The sequence below is a fragment of the Engystomops pustulosus genome, chromosome 2 (assembly GCF_040894005.1).
Source record: "Engystomops pustulosus chromosome 2, aEngPut4.maternal, whole genome shotgun sequence".
In the NCBI taxonomy this organism is placed as follows: domain Eukaryota; kingdom Metazoa; phylum Chordata; class Amphibia; order Anura; family Leptodactylidae; genus Engystomops; species Engystomops pustulosus.
This window is the reverse complement of record NC_092412.1, coordinates 212,185,950-212,205,659: the sequence shown is the minus strand read 5'-3', so window position 1 is coordinate 212,205,659 and position 19,710 is coordinate 212,185,950. Positions and strand designations below refer to the sequence as shown.

Here is a 19,710-nt window from a genome sequence, read left to right as displayed (position 1 = left end):
ATCCGGAGCGGTCATAGAGCGTCTTCCAGCCGGGCACCATAGAGACGCTCGTCAGCTGCACAGAACCGGTGTATACTTCCGCTGCCGGCGGTGACGTGTTTCCGGCTTATACAGCGATGGCGTTGGAAACCGTACCGAAAGATTTGAGGCACCTGAGAGCGTGTTTATTGTGCTCCCTGGTGAAGGTGAGTGCGTCTGAGAGTTTGATTATTTTTCTGTAGAGACGCGTTTGTGTTGTCTGTTAAACTGTCCCCGTGGTGAGGGTATAAGAGAGAGTGTTGTGCTGGGACTTGTAGTGTTATTAGCTGCCTGTATGCGGGGAGGTCGCAGGGAGCCCCGGGCTGTGTACACTTATCTCCATCACGTGACCTGTAACATTAATGGGTATCTGTGAGGAGACTTGGAATTCTTTCATCTTTGTGCAGGGAGCTGAATTATTGTAAATATAGTTTTCGAGCAAATGCAATATACCTTAATACATAAAGCAGCTTCTATTTTCCTTGTTTCTCCTTTCTCCTGTAGTGAGCAGCGTTCTGAAAGCATTCTGAGCTCTGCCCACTTCAGACAGATAAGGAGGCTAATGACTTTCCATACCTAGAGAATATTTCCCATCATGATTCAGCACTCCCGGGACTCTGTAAAGAGTTAAAGGGGGTTGTCCCAAGTTTTGAAGGTTTCCCCTATCCCTAAGGGATCTTCTCTGGGAGTGTGTGGAGATCAGTGCTCTGTGCTCATTATCTTTGCCATACACAGTACAGGCAGTCCCCGGGTTACGTACAAGATAGGGTCTGGAGGTTTGTTCTTAACCCTTTAACGACCCGTGACGTAATAGCACGTCACGGGTCGGCCGCGGGTGCATGGAGAGGGCTCACGCGCTGAGCCCTCTCCATAGCCGGTAAGTCTTTGCTGCATATTGCAGCAAAGGCTTACCGGTAACACCGCGGGTGTTTTCACCTCGATCGCCGCCGGCAGCATTGCCGGCGGCTTCAAAAGGATGGCGTCGCGTGGGCCCGAGGCTACTTCGGGTTAACCCATGCATTACAATGTGCTATCAGAAAATGCCCGATCTATCAAAATATGATAACGTTTTTTCACTGCGTTTAATCCCCTAACAGAAAATCGCGCCCAAAGTCGAAAATGGCACTTTTTTTGTCATTTAAAAAATTTTTAAAATTCTATAAAAAGTGATCACAAGGTCGTACAGTCCTAAAATTGATAACATTGTAAACGTCATCAAAATCCGCAAAAAACGACACCACCCAAAGCTCAGTACACCAAAGTATAAAAAAGTTATTAGCGCCAGAAGATGGCAAAATCCCCAAAAAATTTTTTGTACAGGGGGTTTTAATTTTTCTAAATGTATGAAAACATTATAAAACCTGTACAAATTTGGTATCCCCGTAATCGCACTGACCCAAAGAATAAAGTAGACATGTCATTTGGGGCGCACAGTGAAATCCGTAAGATCCAAGCCCACAAGAAGACGGCACAAATGCGGTTTTTTACCAATTTCACTGCATTTGGAATTTTTTTCCCGCTTCCTAGTACACGGCATGGAATATTCAATACCATCTCTATGAAGTGCAATTTGTTACGCAGAAAATAAGCCCTCACACAGCTCTGTACATGGAAAAATAAAAAAGTTATGGATTTTTGATCATGGGGAGTAAAAAATGAAAATGAAAAAAACAAAAAAGGGCCAGGTCCTGAAAGGGTTAAGTTGAATTTGTATGTAAGTCCAAACTGTATATTTTATAATTGTAGATCCAGACAATTTGGCCCCAGTGACAATTGGAGTTTAAACATTTTTTGCTATAATGGGACCACAGATTATCAATAAAGCTTCATTACAGACACCTTACAGCTGACTATTGCAATCTGGGACTATAGTAAAGCATTCAGAAAGCTTCATCAGAGGTCAGAGGGGCCTGTCTGTAACTATGGGTTGTCTGTAAGTCGGGTGTCCTTAAGTAGGGGACTGCCTGTAAGTGAATGGAGTGGCAGGGTGCTTTCTCAATTTGCTTCTCAATCAATAGTGAGAACTGAAACCCTGTTGTCTGGATTGCAGGGGTCCCAGCAGTCGGCCCCACTCTGATCACCAGGGCTTGGGATAGCCCCTTTAAGTCATTGGACACTTTATCAGATTCCTTTATCTTTCAGTGAATACAGAAACTGATTTACTATTTATCTGCACTATTTTATTTATAAAAAGTTTGAAAGTTTAGTTACACATTAAACTGCTGCTTGTTAAAACTTTTAATTGAAATGAATGCTTCCGTTATGGAGACACGTGCAATATATTGACTGGTTGTCTCAGACATGGTAAAATCCTGCATTCCAACCAAAATGTCAGATCAGACAGGAAAGTCTGCACAGAGAAAACTTTTAAACATTGCTGGACACAACTATAGATGAGCGAACCCTTCATTTCAGTTCCGGTTCAGCCGCGAGACCCCAATGTATAGGTACTTTTCAGTGTGTGAACCAGGCGATCCATAATAGTTTGTAGCAGAGAATCATTCCTCAGCCTCGTCACTTTAACATTAGACACTTGATCTATCATTCTTTAAAGTCAGGAGACCTGCTTTGACCAGTATTGTACTTGCCCTGGTATTTTTTCCCCTTCTGTCTGGAGGAGCCTCAGGTAACATGACCTGTTGGCATCTGATTTTGTCACTTTTTGTGATGTCCCATGGACTTCAGTGGATCGAGGGGCTGTGTGCTCATTACTGAATTCACTCCTATGTCAATGGTTGAAGCGGCAGGTATTCAGTGCTGATGTCCTTGGCACAGATCCTCCAGGAAGAAGACAAAGTTTACCCCTGTAAGAAATATATTATTAGGTTATAGTACTTACCCTGGTAAACTTTCTTATATGTGCCCCCCCCCCTTTTTCAGGTTATTTCCCTAATCATATATTTTGTTATTCTGTTTGCAGACCATTGACCAGTTTGAGTATGATGGCTGTGATAACTGTGATGCATATTTACAGATGAAGGGTAACAGAGAGATGGTATATGACTGTACAAGCTCCTCATTTGATGGGTATGTTTTATTTTATGTTTCTATTAGGGGAGAGTGCTCACTGCTCATTTTATCTTAAAAAAAAAAAAAAAAAAATCATATCCGAAACAGTTTTATCAGACCTGAAGTGATTTAGGTACAGTTATTTCACATTGCCGTTAAGGATGTTTGAAGAGGGCTCCAGCAGTTTTCAGCATTCTGTAACGCCCACAATCAATTTGCACTGATCACTTTTGTTAACCCTCTAAATGCCATAGTCGCCCCTCATCAGGTAATGATAATTCGTTCCCATGACAGCCTGTAGTCTCAGACTTCAGGGCCAGTCTTTCAGCATAAATCGATAGCAGATTGATTGTATGCTTCAATACTGTAGTATTATAGTATATGATAGGAGCGATCAGAAAGTACCCTTAAAAAAAAAAAAAAAAAACTAAATAGTTGTCACTCCCTAGAAAATTACATTTGAAAATAATCAACATGTTAGATATCCCTGAATTCCAAAATGTACCCAAAATCTTTCTAAAATTTATAAAACTATAAAATTGATTATTTCCCACTTTTTGACCGTTTGATAGCTGTTCAAAGGTTCATACAGTCCCCAAAATATAGCAATGAAAACATCAGCTCATCCTGCAAAAAATGACACGGCTCTGTACATCATAGTATGAAAAAGTGATTGGCATTAGAATATATTTGGTTTTAATACGAAAGATCTTCAATTTTTTTTTAAATCTATTAACCCCTCAACAACTTAATTTTTTTGTATGTTGTGTGTGTGAAAAATGGTTCACTCCTCACCTTCAAAAATGCATAACTTTTTTTTTTCTTGGGGAGATGGGGACACTCTAGCAAAGGGCAGCCAGCGGGTATCCTTGACGGAGACCTCCTATAGGTTACTACATAGAGTTTATTACGTTCCTGCCCGTCTGGCAACTATGTATCCCCACCTACCCAATACTTGCTTCAGAGGGTGTAATGCTCTGGGTGATATGGCCCACATCTTGTGGCACTACACCCTGGTTGGCTCTCTATGGAACAACGTTAAAACCCTTATCCACTCTGTATTAGGAAATGCAACCCCGGTAACCCCAGCTGTACTCCTTCTAGGGGATAAACCAGCAACGGTCAAAAATAAAGCAAATCGATTGACTGTTTATAGCGTTGGCAACTAGAATCCATATAGCGGCAAAATGGAAAACACTGGATCTGTCTCACTTACCGCAATGAAAAACAGAGTTAACCTATTGATGTTGTTCGAGAGAATAGATTCAACCAGGACGGACACACTTCCTGTATTTGGAACCCATGGATCACTGCGACTTAGTAATACTTTAGATGTCTGTAAGGGATTAAAACCTAGATAAATTTGTTATCTGTGATCATATCAACCCAAAGAATAAAGAGGTGTCATTTAGAGGGCACAAGAAAAGCGTAAAAACGGCCCACAACAAGATACATTTTTTTTCATTAACTGAGCTCAGAACTTGAAGCGCGACAGGAAAACCTCCTAAAGAAAGCAGGTCATGAGAATAAATGAAGCCATAGAAATCAGTGAATCCTGATCCTATACTGATGCATGTAATGCTCACATGTTAATTCTGCTATTATAAAAGTTTCAGTGTACAGGATTGACTGCTGTCTGAATTCTTCTTACAGAATTGTCGCCATGATGAGCCCTGATGACAGCTGGGTGTCCAAGTGGCAGAGAATAAGTGAGTACAGTAATGGATCAGAGAGAATTATTTGAAGGGTTCTGTGCCTCAGACATGGGGCAGTCTTTATTGCACTTTCAAAAAAAGAGAGCCTTAAATTGTGGTGGTTTCTCAAGACGCCCTCTATGGGGGAGATTTATCGTTAGGGAGGCTCCATGTGATAGTTCTACGTCTGCTTTTGGACCTCCACTTTCAGATTTATTAACTCAGCGTTTGGATTTTTTTCTTAAAATAATCGCAACAGCACTTGCTCCAGGAGGGGAGTGGAGCGACCTTCCTACTTTTTCATGATTATTTTTAAAAAATCGCCAATCATAAATCTGGGTTTGCATGTTGTTGCACTAGCAGTGGTTCTGTGTTTAAGCCGCTGTTTCTTAAGTGGTGGGAAAAGGCCCTTGCGTTGTTTCGGTTGTTTTACTTAAAACCCTTTGCCAATTTTTATATTTTTTTTGCCACTTTTTAACGCCAAAAAGTCAGTGAGGAGTAACCCCCTATGTTTATAAAGGCATATTCCATAATTTTATTTTTTGATCAATAACACTAAAGGTATCAGATTGGCATTTGTGAATGGGGCTTCTGCTTCTCAGGCCTGTGATATAATGTCCAATCATCATACAACATGGCTTGTTTCTGGTTGCTTCCCATTCACATATTGTGGCTCAGATGTGCTATGCTATTATGGGACTGTGTTTGGCAGATGGTGAAGAGCAAGCACTTGACCAAATGATGATGAAGACCTTTTTAGAAGCTGAATAGCATAGGCTATTGGAACCTGTCACCAGCTAAATTTTACATACTTGGCGACAGGTTCTCTTTTAATAATAAAAATAGAAGATCCTCAAATTGTAACCTACCGTACATGATTTAGTTAAAAAAAAATTGCTTTCTCTCCCTCATAGCTAACTTCAAGCCAGGCGTGTATGCTGTATCTGTCACTGGACGACTTCCACAAGGTAAATTTGTAACCTCTTTTCAACCGTATTTTTATTTGTTTTCCAAAAAACAGATGTTGAATCTATGTGCTAGTGTTATGTAACATACTACAAAGGGTTATTGTCGACATGCCAAATTATCTAGATAATGAATCTGTAGTGATTCATTCAGTGACCACAAGAGAGGTTCAGGGGCTTAACCTTTATCCACTAAATCTTTACATAACACGTAAACATGGAACAATGTTGTTAAAGGCATTTCCAAAAATTCTTATTGGTGGCCTGTCCAAAAATAGGCTATTAATTGACCACCAGCACCCATCAGTTGTCTTGCTACTGCTTCCATGTTGGTTACAACTTCTGGCCCTGGGTCAGTGTTAGGACCAGAAGCTGTAATGGCCATGACTCCCTCTATTTCCGATGGGAGGTACTGCGTGATTCATGATTAATGTTATCACTGCGCAGAAAAAATAAAAAATATGTCTGATTAAAGCAGATCTTTGCTATAATTAAATGCAAGTTAATTTGTTGCCAGTTGTGTCTATTATGGAGAACTGTGCAGACCCTGAATACTAAATGCGTTTGCTTAAAGGAAAACGACCCCTTGCATCAATGAGTCAGCAGTAAGCAGACTTGCATGGCATCGGCATGATCCTGAAAAATAAGCTGATCTTCACTAGTCCTGCAGATGTTTTATTTCCGAGAAAATCTTTTATGAAAAAAATATTTAAATGAGGGTTGACCGCTTATGTGGACATCATCCAAGCCCCACGACACTCGACTTATAATTATTCACGTCTCTTGTTGGTGATTATTCCCTCCTCCCTCCCATTCCACACAACATCACCGTCTCTCGGGCAGGGGAATGTGAGGGACTGGGAGGGAATAAGCACCAGCAAGAGACGTGAATAATTATAAGCGGAGTTGATGTTCACAGGAGCATCCAAGCATAGTTTACATTTTTTATAATGTGAATTTCTCCAAAATAAAACAACTGCATGGCTAATGAAGATAAGATCCTGTTTCAGGATCGTACTGCGCTAGGTAATTGTGCTTACTTCTGAACACACTGATGCAGTGTGGTTGATTTCCCTTAAAGAAAATCTGCCCACAAAGTCAAGCATGATAAACCAGGGGCATTAAAATTGGGACTCTGGTAATCTTCTTATATTTCTTAGCTATGGCCTCCTTCCTTCTATAACTAACCTTTTTAATTATTCTTATGAGCCTGAAGGTCCCTAATTGGCGTTTCCAGAGCCCCTCAGTGCTGTAGCTTCACAGGCTGTTAACATGAGCAGAACGGGTCGTTCCTCACCCTGCACTTCCTGCTGCTATATAACACAGGTAGAGAGAGGAGTGGGCTGGTTGAGACATGTATTGCTCATTGTAACAGCCTGCAGCACTGAGGGTCTCTGGTAATGCCCCCAGAGCCCTGCAGGTTTATTAGCATGATGTAAAAAGGAAGGAGGCCATGGATAACAAATATAAGAAGATTCCCGCTGTCACAATCCCTGGATCTATAAATAAGTGTCCCTGGTTTATCATGATGGATTTTCGATTTCCTTTAAATTGTTGTTTATAGTAAGATTTTTCAGTTATGTGACATCAGCTATGGGAACTTGTCATCACATGATGGAAGCTGTCACTACTAAATGCACACTTTCTGCCTCTCAAGGGGATTAATAGCGTCTCATTTACATCCTGTAACATGTAGAATCTGTCTTTCACCTGCACCCCGTTGGTCTTCCTTTTTAGGTATTGTGCGTGAGCTGAAGAGCCGCGGCGTGGTTTACAAATCCAGAGATACTGCCATCAAGACGTGACTGCAAAAGAAGGGCTGCAGCACAGATTGGGTTTATGTCTGTCTTCTCTTCCGTTGGTTTTATTTTCCTGTTATGTTGCTGAAACTGTGGTTTCTCTGCATTGGGTTGGGGGAGGAGGGCATCACTTATACAGGAACATTGTGTCTTTGTTACATCAGACAAATAGAAACCAGAAGAGAGTTGTGGAGATGTTTTTACAGTTTGTTTCATGTAAAAGAGGACAATAAAGATGTTATTCCTTAAAAGTGGTTGTTGATACATGCATGCAGACTGGTGAGGTTTTTCTTTTCCTTATCTCCTATTGAAACCGGCTACATGCACCGCAGAGACGGCCTTGGCTGCCTCTTTCCGGATTCTGATAAACTGTTACGTGCGAATTAAAATAACTAGTAAGTATGAAACTGTAAGGCAACACCATAGATCATTCTGAACTGCTTACCTACCACATAGACGTCACAAGTCTTAATCTACTAGCGCTGCGGAAAGGAAGTGGCTAACAGTTACTGTGAGAGCTAAACTGAAAGAGTGCTGTGACCAAAAACATAAACTCTACTCGGTCTCGCCCTAAATAGCATAATGCCAGGGTTTTACGCTTGCATGAGTATATAGAACCAGAGTTGATTTCATGTATCTCGATACATCCATGTTTTTAAACAATTTTTTAAATTGTGTTTTATCCTTTTAAATTAATATTTGAAAATGAAACGGAGTGTGTGGAGAGTTTAGAAAGGGTTACATTTCAGAGCGCTGTGTATTTCCATATATGGGTACAACAGCTTCTGTTAAACTGGCAGCCCAAAAACCAGCAAGTCGTAAGAAGCTTTGTCACTTCCTGTGTGGTCAAGCGGGAGGCAGAAAGAGAAGCTTTCTCAGAGAGGGGGCAGGAAACCAGCTCTGTAGAGTTTGCAGTCAACATCCAGCCTATCTGTACAATCATTTCTATAAAACCAACATGTGCAGAAGTGAGCACTCTTTATGTATATTCATTTTGTCTTTCATTATCAAAGTTTATTGACATATATATAAAGAGCATAACTCAATGCTTAGACTGTAAGCTATACAAGTACAATAAAGAGACTAAATCTTATAACAGGTCTAAGACAGAACATTGTCATAATGTGGAAGCAAACTTTCTGAAGGAAACTTTAAAAAAAAAAAAAACAAGCATCATGAAGGGTGCAAAGGAAAGGAAGTGAAAGAAGTAGGGGAGAAAAGAAAAAAAGGGGAGGGGATGTGAGCGAAAGGGCCGGATGAGCAGCCCCAAGGAATGATAAGGTCAGGGAATCGCATATGCCTTTTAGGAGGGGGATACACGCAGAACTAACGGGGCCAACCTCTGTATATGCCAAGCCAATGCAATATGTCAGCTCCTTCATCCTTGGATCAAGTACAAAGGAATAGGGCAGCCAGGAGGGAAGGGCAAGAGATGGATTGCCAGTCGCGTGGGATCACTGTCAGGAAGGGACGAATGAGACCTTTCTTAAGGGAGAATATCATGGAGGGGAAGAGATCTGAGACACTCATATGATTTTGTAACTGCAGGTGACTTCATTGCTTGGTACATGAGCTTGTGCTAAATACAATATAAAATAAATTCCCTAATAACTGGTTTATAGAATACAAAAAAATCCTTCAAGTCCAAAACCAGAGGACAGCTTACCAACGGTAGTACTATTTAAAGCCTACATTTTAATTTTAACAAACAATACAAATGCTTTGGGGTCCAGAAGCTGTAGGCAGAAAAAGGATGATGGTGCAGGAACATACAGGTGCATCTCAATAATTTAGCATATCAGCAAAAAGTGGTTTTTTTTTTCTTCAGTAAATTAGTTCAAAAAGTGGAAGTCATAAATCATATAGAGATACAAACAGAGTGAACTTTTTCAAGTGTTTATTTCTGTTGATGACTTACAGCCAATGAGAACACCTTAGTCATCTTAGAAAATAAGAATACTGTATTATATAAAACCAACTGTAAAAAAATGTTTAAACACAAAAAAGTTAGCCAAATGATAAGTATGTACAGTAAATGCAAATACTTGGTTGGAGGGATCAGCTGATGGCGCTGCAGAGGTGTTATGGAAGCCCAGGTTGTGTGATAGCAGCCTCCAGCTAATCTTCATTGTTGGGTCTGGTGTCTCATCCTTTTATAACTAGCCCTAAAATCTCTATGGGGTTAAGGTCAGATAAGTTTGCTGATACTGTGGTTATTAAACCATGTAAGTCCTGTTGGAAAATGAAAATTCTATCTCTAAAAGGCCTGTCGGCAGAGGGAAGCATGGGGAGCTCTAAAACTTCCTGGTAGACAATTGGTCGTGATAAAACACAGAGGACCTTTGGGGTCTTGTCATGAGGAAGATGAGACACCAGACCCAACAATGCAGACAAGCTGGAGGCTGCTATCACACAACCTGTTCTTTCATAACACATCTGCAGCGCCATCAGCTGATCCCTCCATGATGCAGTCATTCATGCCAGGATTCAACCAAGTATTGAGAGCATTTACTGTACAGACTTTTTATTTGGCCAACAGTAATTTTCTTTACAGTTTGTCTTATAATTTTCTAATTTTCTTAGATAACTTTTGGGTTTTCCTTTGTCTGTTAGTTATAATCATCAACATTAACATAAATAAACACTTGAAAAAGTTCTCTGTTTGTAATGACTCTATAATATATAAGTTTGACCCGTTGAATTGATTTGCTTAAACATTTGACTAGAAATGTGAAAAAATTTGTTCTACTATTTAGACAAAAAGTCATACCACTATTTTTTTTGTAGCAACCTTTTGCAAAATAGGGTCTTCTTTATATTTCCATAACAGTAGAAACCCCTAAGAACTTACCCTATTTTGGAAACTACACTGCTCCATGAATTAACTAGTACAGTTAGCATTTTAACCCCACAGGTGGACCCCAAATAAAATGCACTGTGTGTTGTCAGCGTAATGCAAAAACTTATGGATGCCTTCAAAGCGCATACTACTCATCGCCATGCAGAACATTGGGATATGGTACAGAATCTCTGTACTCCAGTAGTCCCTGATTGGCTTCTTTACAATCCCCATAAGAGGTATTATGCCCCAGTATTTCTCCATCTCTGCTGCAGTGACAGGGGTCCACCTCTAGGGTTGTGCATAAAATGAAGAGGGGTTTTGGACAATATGCTGTGCAGAATAGAGATTTACCTGGAATACAATTAAATTCAACAGCTCCTCATTAAAAAAAAAAAAAAAAAACTTAAAAAAGTCCACATCTCTGAGCCCTGCCGTGTCAATTTAATTCCAGGTTGGCGTAAAAAGTCTGGAACCTGAGGGGTATAATTATCTTGGGCTACCCATGTGGGGTCAGTGGAAGCCCCAGAAAATTCTGCCCTAGAAGTCCTAGGCAATTCCCCCGCAGAAGTACAGGGCACTTCTCCAGTATAAACCCTATGACGCCTTCTCTGAGGGTTCTTGCAGGTCACTGGAAGATAAGGAAGAGGAGAGGTATAAGGGGACATCATCCCCACTTGCTGACTCGTCAGAGGCCAGCATATTGTATGCCACCAACACGGTGTATGTCTTCTGAGACATTGTACACAGAAAAATAAGATAATGTGCACCCAACTACACAGACAAGCAGCACAGCCGGCACACACCAACCTATGGGTACACCAACAGTGCACTGGGAGAAAAAAAATAACCTATGTGCATTATCATTGCTTTTAAAACGCATTACAACAGCTGAGGAGAGGTTGATTTGCCTTATTACATTACTACAGGGGTCCCCAAACTTTTTACATAGGGGGCCGTTCACGGTCCCTCTCAGACCGTTGAAGGGCCGGACTAAAGTTAAAAAATAAAAAAAAATAAATTCCTCTGTACACTGCACATATCCTATACTGCTCCTCCATCATTGATTATTTCCTATACTGCACCCCCATCATTAATTATTTCCTATGCTGCTCCTCCATCATTAATTATTTCCTACACTGCCCCTCCGTCATTAATTATTCCCTATACTGCCCCTCCGTCATTAATTATTCCCTATACTGCCCCTCCGTCATTAATTATTCCCTATACTGCCCCTCCGTCATTAATTATTCCCTATACTGCCCCTCCGTCATTAATTATTCCCTATAATGCTCCTCCACCATTAATCATTTTATTTAATGCCCCCATAATTAATTATTTTTTTTATATTAGGGCCCCCCCGACCGGCAAAATATATTTGCTGCTGGTTAAAAAAAAAAAATCCTATACTCACCTCTGGCAGCGGCTCCCGTGTCTTCTGTCTTCGGGCTGCTGTCGGCCGGGAAGGGGTGCGCGGCCGCGTGATTACGTCATCCAGGTTCACGGGGTTGTCTTCTGGCCACATCGCTCCACCTGTAATAATAGTGCTCGAGCGGGCACATCGGCCGCGTCGAGCACTATTCAGTGATGGGCAGGAGCTTCCTGTACAGACGGACGGAGGCTCCTGCCCGACTGCCACGACTTGCGGGAGGCATCAGCAGGAGCCGCTGGCGCTCCAAGCGCTGGATGCGGCGGGGGCCGGATAAAAACGGCCCGCGGGCCGTAGTTTGGGGACCATTGCATTACTATTTACATTTAGTAACGCATGTACTATTTACATGTGTTAACATCGCATTTACAATGCGTTTTGTAAACGCAAATGTTAGCAGTAACTTAATTAGGCAAATCACCTCATCTCAGCTGTTGTAATGTGCTTTAAAACGCAATGAAAACACAACAAAAGCGCAACGTGTGAACACGCCCTCAGGCAGGAGATGGGAAAAACAGAGGACAAGTGTGATCATGAAAGGTGTTCACATTGAATATACAGGACGCAGAAGGGAACAAATAGGGATCGGATAGTGAAATACAGATTTTGGTGTAACAGTAACGCTCAGCCCTTTTTTTCAGGGCGCGTTCACACGTTGCGCTTTGGTTGCGTTTCCATTGCGTTTTAAAACGCATTACAACAGCTGAGATGAGGTGATTTGCCTAATTACATTACTGTTAACGTTTGCGTTTACAACGTACTGTTAACACAGCATTAACACATGCGTTTTGTTAATGCATGTGTTAACATAGCATTAACACATGTAAATAGTAATGTAATTAGGCAAATCACCTCTCCTCAGCTGTTGTAATGCGTTTTAAAACGCAACCAAAGCGCAACGTGTGAACGCGCCCTCAGTGATACTAAACCAAAATGGTGCTGCTTGATGGAGGAGGTACGAGATGAAACCTCGGTTTTCAGCCCCAAAACGCTCCAATTGGCCAGTCAGAAACTGCACCGTAATAGACCCAGAGCGCCAAGGGGTTAAATAGCATGGACCCGTGCACTTGTTTTTCACAGATTCATCTGGAGACTATGAGCAAACTCAGAACAGGTCCTATTCCTGCCCTTGTTTCCAGGTAGGGGCTTCCCATAGGACTCTGTTAGAATGTGAAGTATGGAGGCCACATGGGTGTCATCCATGTGCCACCTGTATTTGAGAATAAATTGTTAGTTAGCACCATGTTACCCTTCAAGGGTTGGAACAAGGTAGTGACATCATTTGTCAAAATATTCTTTTTTTTTTTTTTTGAGAATCCTTAAAAACATGACACAGGGACGTACTGCTTGGCAACAAATCAAACACTCATGACACACAGACTGCAAATGGATCCATTCCCCATGGATCCATTGTTTGCAGCCCATGAAAAGCAGAAAGGCGTTGCATTAAATTAACGCAAAACACTGGCGGCTCGTTCCCGATCGCAGGCGTTTCCATAGAAATGCCGATGCGATCAGGCCGCAGCCCGTCCCAAAGGGTGTGGCTTTGTCTGCGTTTGTGTCTGCATTTGTGCAGACAAAACGGTGCGTGTGGCCCCAGCCAAAGGCTTCAGCCTTGATCACATGCCAAGGTTACATTGCGTTTTAGCAGATGCAATGGAAACGCAATGTAACCTCAGCATGTGATCAAGGCTGAAGCCTTTGGAATGCATCAAAAAACGCGTTTTGGTCGCGTTTTCATTGCGTTTGCAACATGTATACAACAGCTGATGAGAGGTGATTTGCCTAATTACATTAGCGTTTACATTTGTAAATGCAATGTTAACGCATGCGTTAACAAAACACATGTGTTAAAGCATGTGTTAACATCGCGTTTACGATGCGTTTTGTCAACGGAAATGTTAACAGTGATGTAATTAGGCAAATCACCTCTCTTCAGCTGTTGTATATGCGTTTCAAACGCAATGAAAACGCAGGTCAAAACGCAACGTGTGAACGCGCCCTCAGGGTGATGCCACGGGTCCCATTTTTGGACCATTTTATAGCATGCAGTTTCAGTTTGTTTAAAAACTCATGCGTGTGAACACGTCCACACCAGTCGTATGGGTGTCATTGGAAATGCATATGTGTTTAGGCCAAAGTACGCCCCCTAAAAATAAAACCCATGCAGCTTCTAGGTACACCTGATTGTGTTTAGTCTGAGAAGCATGGTGCATGTGCCGGCTACATTTCCTGGACTGACACTAAATGCACGGAATGAACTCAGTGCAAAATAGTTCACAATACAACATATTTGACTTTAGGGTGCATCCACACGTTGTTTTTCAGATGCAGATTTTGATGCCCAAACCAGGAGTGGAGTGGCACGTACACATTCCCTCAATGATAAAAGTGAAAAAAACACTCGACAAGTGTTTGTCATTGTCGGATCCCTGAAGCCCTACTCCACGTCCGGTTTTCTGATGCTGCTTTGGAAGGCAAATCCAGGTGTAGATCATATTGGGGGGAGAACCTATAAAGGAAAGAAGGTACATTTTAACAATGTATCTTCAGCATCCACAGAATAGGCTATACTGCCTGACCGTCCAAATGTCACCTGGGGTTTCTTTTTTTCATAGTCTACTCATGGTATGTTCCATTCTAAAATATTTATTAGAAGGTACAAAATATGATTTTTTTTTTTTTCTATTGCTGCTGAGTTTTTATAATCATTTGGATACTGTGTTTTTTTTCTCTATTGTTTACCCAGCCCCCCTATTGCATGTCTCTGCTGTGAATGCAAACCACAGCAAGTTGTGGAGGAGGCTGCTTGAGGAGATAAGTTGTATCTTTAGCAACTTCCATTTACAAGTGCTGACTGTCATTGTAAACCCCCCCCCCCCAGTACTACACACCTCCATGTTCCATGCATATAGATCTTCTATTTCTTGTTCTTCTGCTCTTTGCATGGTGACTTGGATGATTCTCCTTTCTTTGCATATTTTGGGTAGTTATGTTATATCATATTATTTTTATTTATTTATTTTTTTTCCCTAAAAAAAAAACGTTGAAAGACGTTCAACTAAGGTTCCCCACAAGGCCGTGAATGTTTGTCTTTATGCTTTGTGAGAAAAGCCGGGATCTATAAACCTCCAGCATTCTAATGTTACATCAGGTTGTGCAATTAATTTTATGTGGAATACTATTATTTGTATTGTTTTTTTAACACTGAAAGTAATCTCATTGGATATGATATAATACCGATACAATTCTCTAAAATGGATGAGCATTTTTTTTTTTTTTGGATGACTTCCTTTTAAATTTGCAAAATTTCACTGGTTCCATGTCTTTCCATTAGTTTTATTTGACTATCTCTATCTGCAGGACATCCCTTGCGACACACAGCGGCCCCTGTTCAGACATTAACGTTTCGCTGTATGGTGCATGGGCGGAGCTAGATCTAGTTCCTCTATCTGTGGTTAGTGACGTTGGCCATTGGGAAAGGTTAAAAGGGGAGGCTGGCCTGCTTTCCATCCTTTTACCCATCGGTCCCTGGTGAAGTCAATACTTAAGCTGCAGTGGATTACGAAGAAAGGGCACCCCCCTCAACCTGAAGAATTGAAGTCCCACAGTAAGTGCATGGGGTGGCTAGAATGCAATCGCTTTCATGGTCATAGTCCTCATTGAGTTCAATGGTTATCACTATGTAGGGTTTTAAGTTCACACTTAATTCATTTTTAATCGGCTTGTATTGCTCATTTTCACAAAATAAGCAATAATCTTTGTATTCCTTCTATAAGCCACAACATGGGTAAAATGTTTACAGCTTCCCACCACCCCTTAGTCTTTCTTGGTGTTGCATCGTTTTAGAAAGAGTTTGGTAATCTTCTCTTCCTCCTGTCTTGTTACAGCTTCCTTAAAAAGTACAGCCCTATAGTTAGAACTTGTTGTACTTGCAGTGTTCTTCTTTTCACACGATCCAGGCAATGTTCTTGCTTGATGACTCGACACTTAAAGCATTCTCTTTTAACTAGAATATAATCTTTGTTTTACGTTTATCACATGTCTACAATTTATAAATGGCAACTGGTTTTTAACCAATATTTAATGATGCAAAAACATATTTATAGTGGTATCAGAAATAAAGTGCATTTATCACAGCAAATTAAAGATTTTCTTAGTTTTAGTATCTTCCCCCCCCCCTTTTTTAAACTGGATTGTGAAATGTCCAAGAAACCCAACGGCGTATATAAACCTTTTAATAGCGGTCAAAGTTGTTTGAGTTTCGACTTTCCTCCCTGACTCCCAATGCATGTACTTGCATGATTTGACAAAGTGTTCTTATCTCTTAAATGACAAAAGAATATCCCTGATCTTTGCTTATCTTGTACTTTATCTCTCATGGGGTCTAAGGATTAGGAAAGGGTAAATGAATCTGAATATTCCACTGCCAGACACTTCTGACTGCACCTTTTCTCAGATGCATCAGAGGATGAAGTGCAATAAAATTAATCTGTCATGGGAATGCCAAGAACCCCCCCCCCCCCCCCATAAAGTCAGCTGGCCACTCATGCTGCAGGGGGCCTTCCTCTTGGTAAACTATTACTTGATCTATATCATTTATTCAATTACTCTACATATCTCCCCTAGAATGTATATGCTGGCTCTATTAAAGTAAGTCATATGCAATGTAGATTTGGGGACTCATAACCATCAACCAAATGAGTTTCCCACATATTCATCCTCTCCTTTATCTCAGTGTTTCTCCAAGTAACATCCCTCATGAAGTTTCCTTTCATATAACATTGCTATCAATCTACACATTTGGCTCAGGGTGGAGTCACATGTTGCAGTTAAAACTGCATCACAATCAGTTTTGTGGCTTAATCTATCTGCTTTGAGAACCTCCAATGATCCTCAATATGATTGAGGGGAAGGGAATTGCAGTACTTTATTGAGCGTTTATGCTTGGTCCCGCTATAGTCTCCTTTACAGCTAATACAATAAGTTTGTAAAGTATTGCAAATGAGATTAAACATTGTTTTGTCATAAACAAAATACTTTGCTATTACCCAGTGGAGAACATTTTATCTTAAATCTTTATTTCTGTGTCATAGCAAAAGCTCTAGTCCATCAAACTACTGACTCGTTTTTGCGCTGTTTTAAATGGCCACCATTTCCTGCCGTGCAGCGTTCTAGCTGAACAGACAAGCTTCATGAATATTGAGGATTAGTATGAGTCAGATAAAAAGCAGAAGTGAAACTCTGTTTGGCGGGAGGTGGTGAAGTGACAAATGATATTTTGGCTTATTTTCTCTTCACTAATAGGGTGCGGACTAACTGACTGAAAAAAGGATTCGTGATGCAGATCACTGGAGGAACTTATTTCAGCTGCTCAGGAAGTTTAGAACCGTTGAAGATGCCACCTGGATAACGTACATGTGGCTTCAAAAACTGTAGGTACATTACTGGCCTGGTTAGAAAACTTTACACCTGTTATACCACAGGGGCAGGAAAGCAAAGTGCAACATTAAAAGCCTGTGAATATGAAAGGTGAACTCATTACAGTGAAGCTTTCAATTTTTTTTAAAGTTAAAATTGCTTCTCTGGAAGGTTAATTGACGTTTTAAGCATTTCCTAACTAAAGTATTCATAGTGTTGTATACTTTATAAGGATTATTACAGTGACAAATGGATAGCTAAAAATATTATAGAAAAACTTAGTAGCTGAAAACTATTAGGCGACTTTAGAAATATTATGAATATAATGTATATTAATGCATAAAGATGTTCAATACTGTCATTCCTCTACATGAAGCATCTATACATTTTCATATTTGATTTCGAAAGCTTGGTTTTTGCTCAAAATTTGTCGAGGGCGAGGGGTCCACCTTTTAGACCAGTCTTTATGCTAAATATTGTGTGACAAATTGACTATCCTGTGAGTATTTTTCATATTTTCCCTTAAACGGATGCCTGATGATATCTAAGGACTTATTCCTGGATTTATACCCTTTCTGTGCAATTTTACAGAAAAAGCAGTAGGTGGAATGGGATCAATATACAGTTGAGGCCTATGAATTTGTATAAGAATTCTATTATTCCAAAAACTATTATGTGGACAATGGGTCACATGCATCCCCCCCCCCCTTCCCCTATAGTTTAGAATTCGTTTTTCACTATGTATCAAACTTTTTTTTTTTTTTTTAATTGGAAAAGAGTTTAAATGGTTATCTGACCACTTTAACTATAACATGTCTATCCAGAATACAAGTCAATGACCTCTTGCTTTATTTTAATCTTTTCAGGATGTATTCCTAAAATCAGAAATTGTGGAGTTACTTTTAACCATCCTTTTGGTAAGTTGGATATTAATGGAGGAAATCCCATTGATGGTTTGTTTGGAAATGCCATCTTTCCGGGGATGCAAAGACTTGCAGTGCAGCCATCCATAAAGTAGAAAGCACTACTAGACAGCCCTGAACGCTGTAGTGTTTCCTACTTTATGGATGAGTGTACTGGGCGCTACAAGAAAACTACAAAAATTTCAAGCTGCACCATGGAATGTTCATAATGTGAAGTGAATGATCAAATAGATGTATGTAAATGAAATATGATTTTCTTTGTAACGCTGAAAACTTTAACTTTGGATAACTAATTTGATTTGATTGGATAAACCTGTTTTAATACTACAATCGGAGAGGAGCCACAACTGGACTGGATCTGAAGACTGAAATACAGTGCAGTTACCCATAAAGTAGAAAGCACTACTAGACAGGACTGAACGCTGTAGTGTTTCCTACTTTATGGATGAGTGTACTGGGCACTACAGGACATCGTCTGGAGAACAACGTGGATTCATTTATTTAAATTTAATGCCTGAAGCTGAGAAATGGTGATTAAATAAAATTATATTTTTGATATAAATTATGCTTTTTCCTAAATAAATCTTCTTGCTGAATTTAAATCCATAATGTTTGTGTATATTTCAATGTGCAGTAATGGTGTGTTTTTTGTTTTAATTGGAGCACATGAGGATACCTGCTTTGGCTGCTCGGTCTATGGATTACATAGGTCATTCATTTGAAGGGCCACCTTGTAACACTACAGATCTTCTGTTGGCTGCTTTAGGTGAAATATATGGACAGGTGTTTGCTTGGAATTTCTAACCTAGACCTATGTGAGCACATACAAAACTGTGGAGCTGTTTTTACACGAATATGTAGAATGGTCACCTTTTTTCAAGTTGCAATAGCATGTGGGGCATTAATATTTAATATTGAGCACATCTATCATGTACAGGCGGTCCCCTACTTAAGAACACTCGACTTGCATAGTTACAAACAGACATCTGGATATTGGTAATTTATTGTACTTTAGTCCTAGGCTACAATAAACAGCTGTAACCGTTATCAATGGTGTCTGTAATGAAGCTTTAGTGTTAATATTCATTCTTATGAAAACCCAAAATTTTTAAAATCCAATTGTCGCAGAGACCAAAAAAGGTCTGGCTGGGATTACAATGATAAAATATACAGTTCCGACTTGCATACAAATTCAACTTAAGAACAAACCTACAGACCCTATCTTGTATGTAACCCGGGGACTGCCTGTATACCTAGAATTAACTGGGCCATTCTTCATATGCTGCATCTATATTACAGATCTGTTACGATTTTGTTTTTTATTTTGGATTTTTAATTATGATGAACTTTGCTTTGGTATAAGACCGTTTTAATCTCTGCTTGGGTCAACATCCTAGGGACTGAACAATGGTAATTGATTCCTTCCCTACAGTAAATAATGACTTTGCTCTCATCAATATCTCAATGTGCTTGCAGCTAAGCTACAGCTTGCTACAATTCATTGGAATGGGATTGGCTAAAGTACTAGCACTACACACTCTTCAGGTACATCACTGCATCAATGTTAGGCCTCATACATGGGTGGCATTGTCCTCTATAGGGGGGCCATTATC

At 40.3% G+C, this 19,710-nt stretch overlaps 1 protein-coding gene and 2 long non-coding RNA genes across 3 annotated transcripts; 2 read left to right on the top strand and 1 right to left on the bottom strand.

The window, feature by feature from the left end:
* The first annotated feature begins 5 nt into the window (after positions 1-5).
* Positions 6-7,751, top strand: SUPT4H1 (SPT4 homolog, DSIF elongation factor subunit). Its single transcript, XM_072138031.1, has 5 exons — positions 6-185; positions 2,939-3,045; positions 4,681-4,736; positions 5,636-5,689; positions 7,424-7,751. The coding sequence occupies exons 1-5, from the start codon at positions 117-119 to the stop codon at positions 7,489-7,491; spliced, it is 354 nt and encodes a 117-aa protein (XP_071994132.1). The 5' UTR covers positions 6-116; the 3' UTR covers positions 7,492-7,751.
* LOC140119218 (uncharacterized) lies at positions 2,193-7,493 on the bottom strand. Its single transcript, XR_011853352.1, has 3 exons — positions 7,397-7,493; positions 4,244-4,363; positions 2,193-2,822 (listed from the first exon to the last, which is right to left on the bottom strand). It is a non-coding gene; the product is annotated as an uncharacterized lncRNA (long non-coding RNA).
* Positions 7,752-15,259: 7,508 nt separating the features above from the next.
* On the top strand, positions 15,260-18,678 carry LOC140119216 (uncharacterized). Its single transcript, XR_011853351.1, has 3 exons — positions 15,260-15,363; positions 17,061-17,188; positions 18,041-18,678. It is a non-coding gene; the product is annotated as an uncharacterized lncRNA (long non-coding RNA).
* The last annotated feature ends 1,032 nt before the right edge of the window (positions 18,679-19,710 follow it).

Bases quoted from the DNA above. Each gene is read 5' to 3' on its own strand.
- SUPT4H1 (XM_072138031.1), top strand. From the start codon at position 117: ATGGCGTTGGAAACCGTACCGAAAGATTTGAGGCACCTGAGAGCGTGT. The intron at 3,046-4,680 runs GTATGTTTTATT...TTCTTCTTACAG, and splicing joins ACAAGCTCCTCATTTGATGG to AATTGTCGCCATGATGAGCC. The intron at 5,690-7,423 runs GTAAATTTGTAA...CTTCCTTTTTAG, and splicing joins CACTGGACGACTTCCACAAG to GTATTGTGCGTGAGCTGAAG.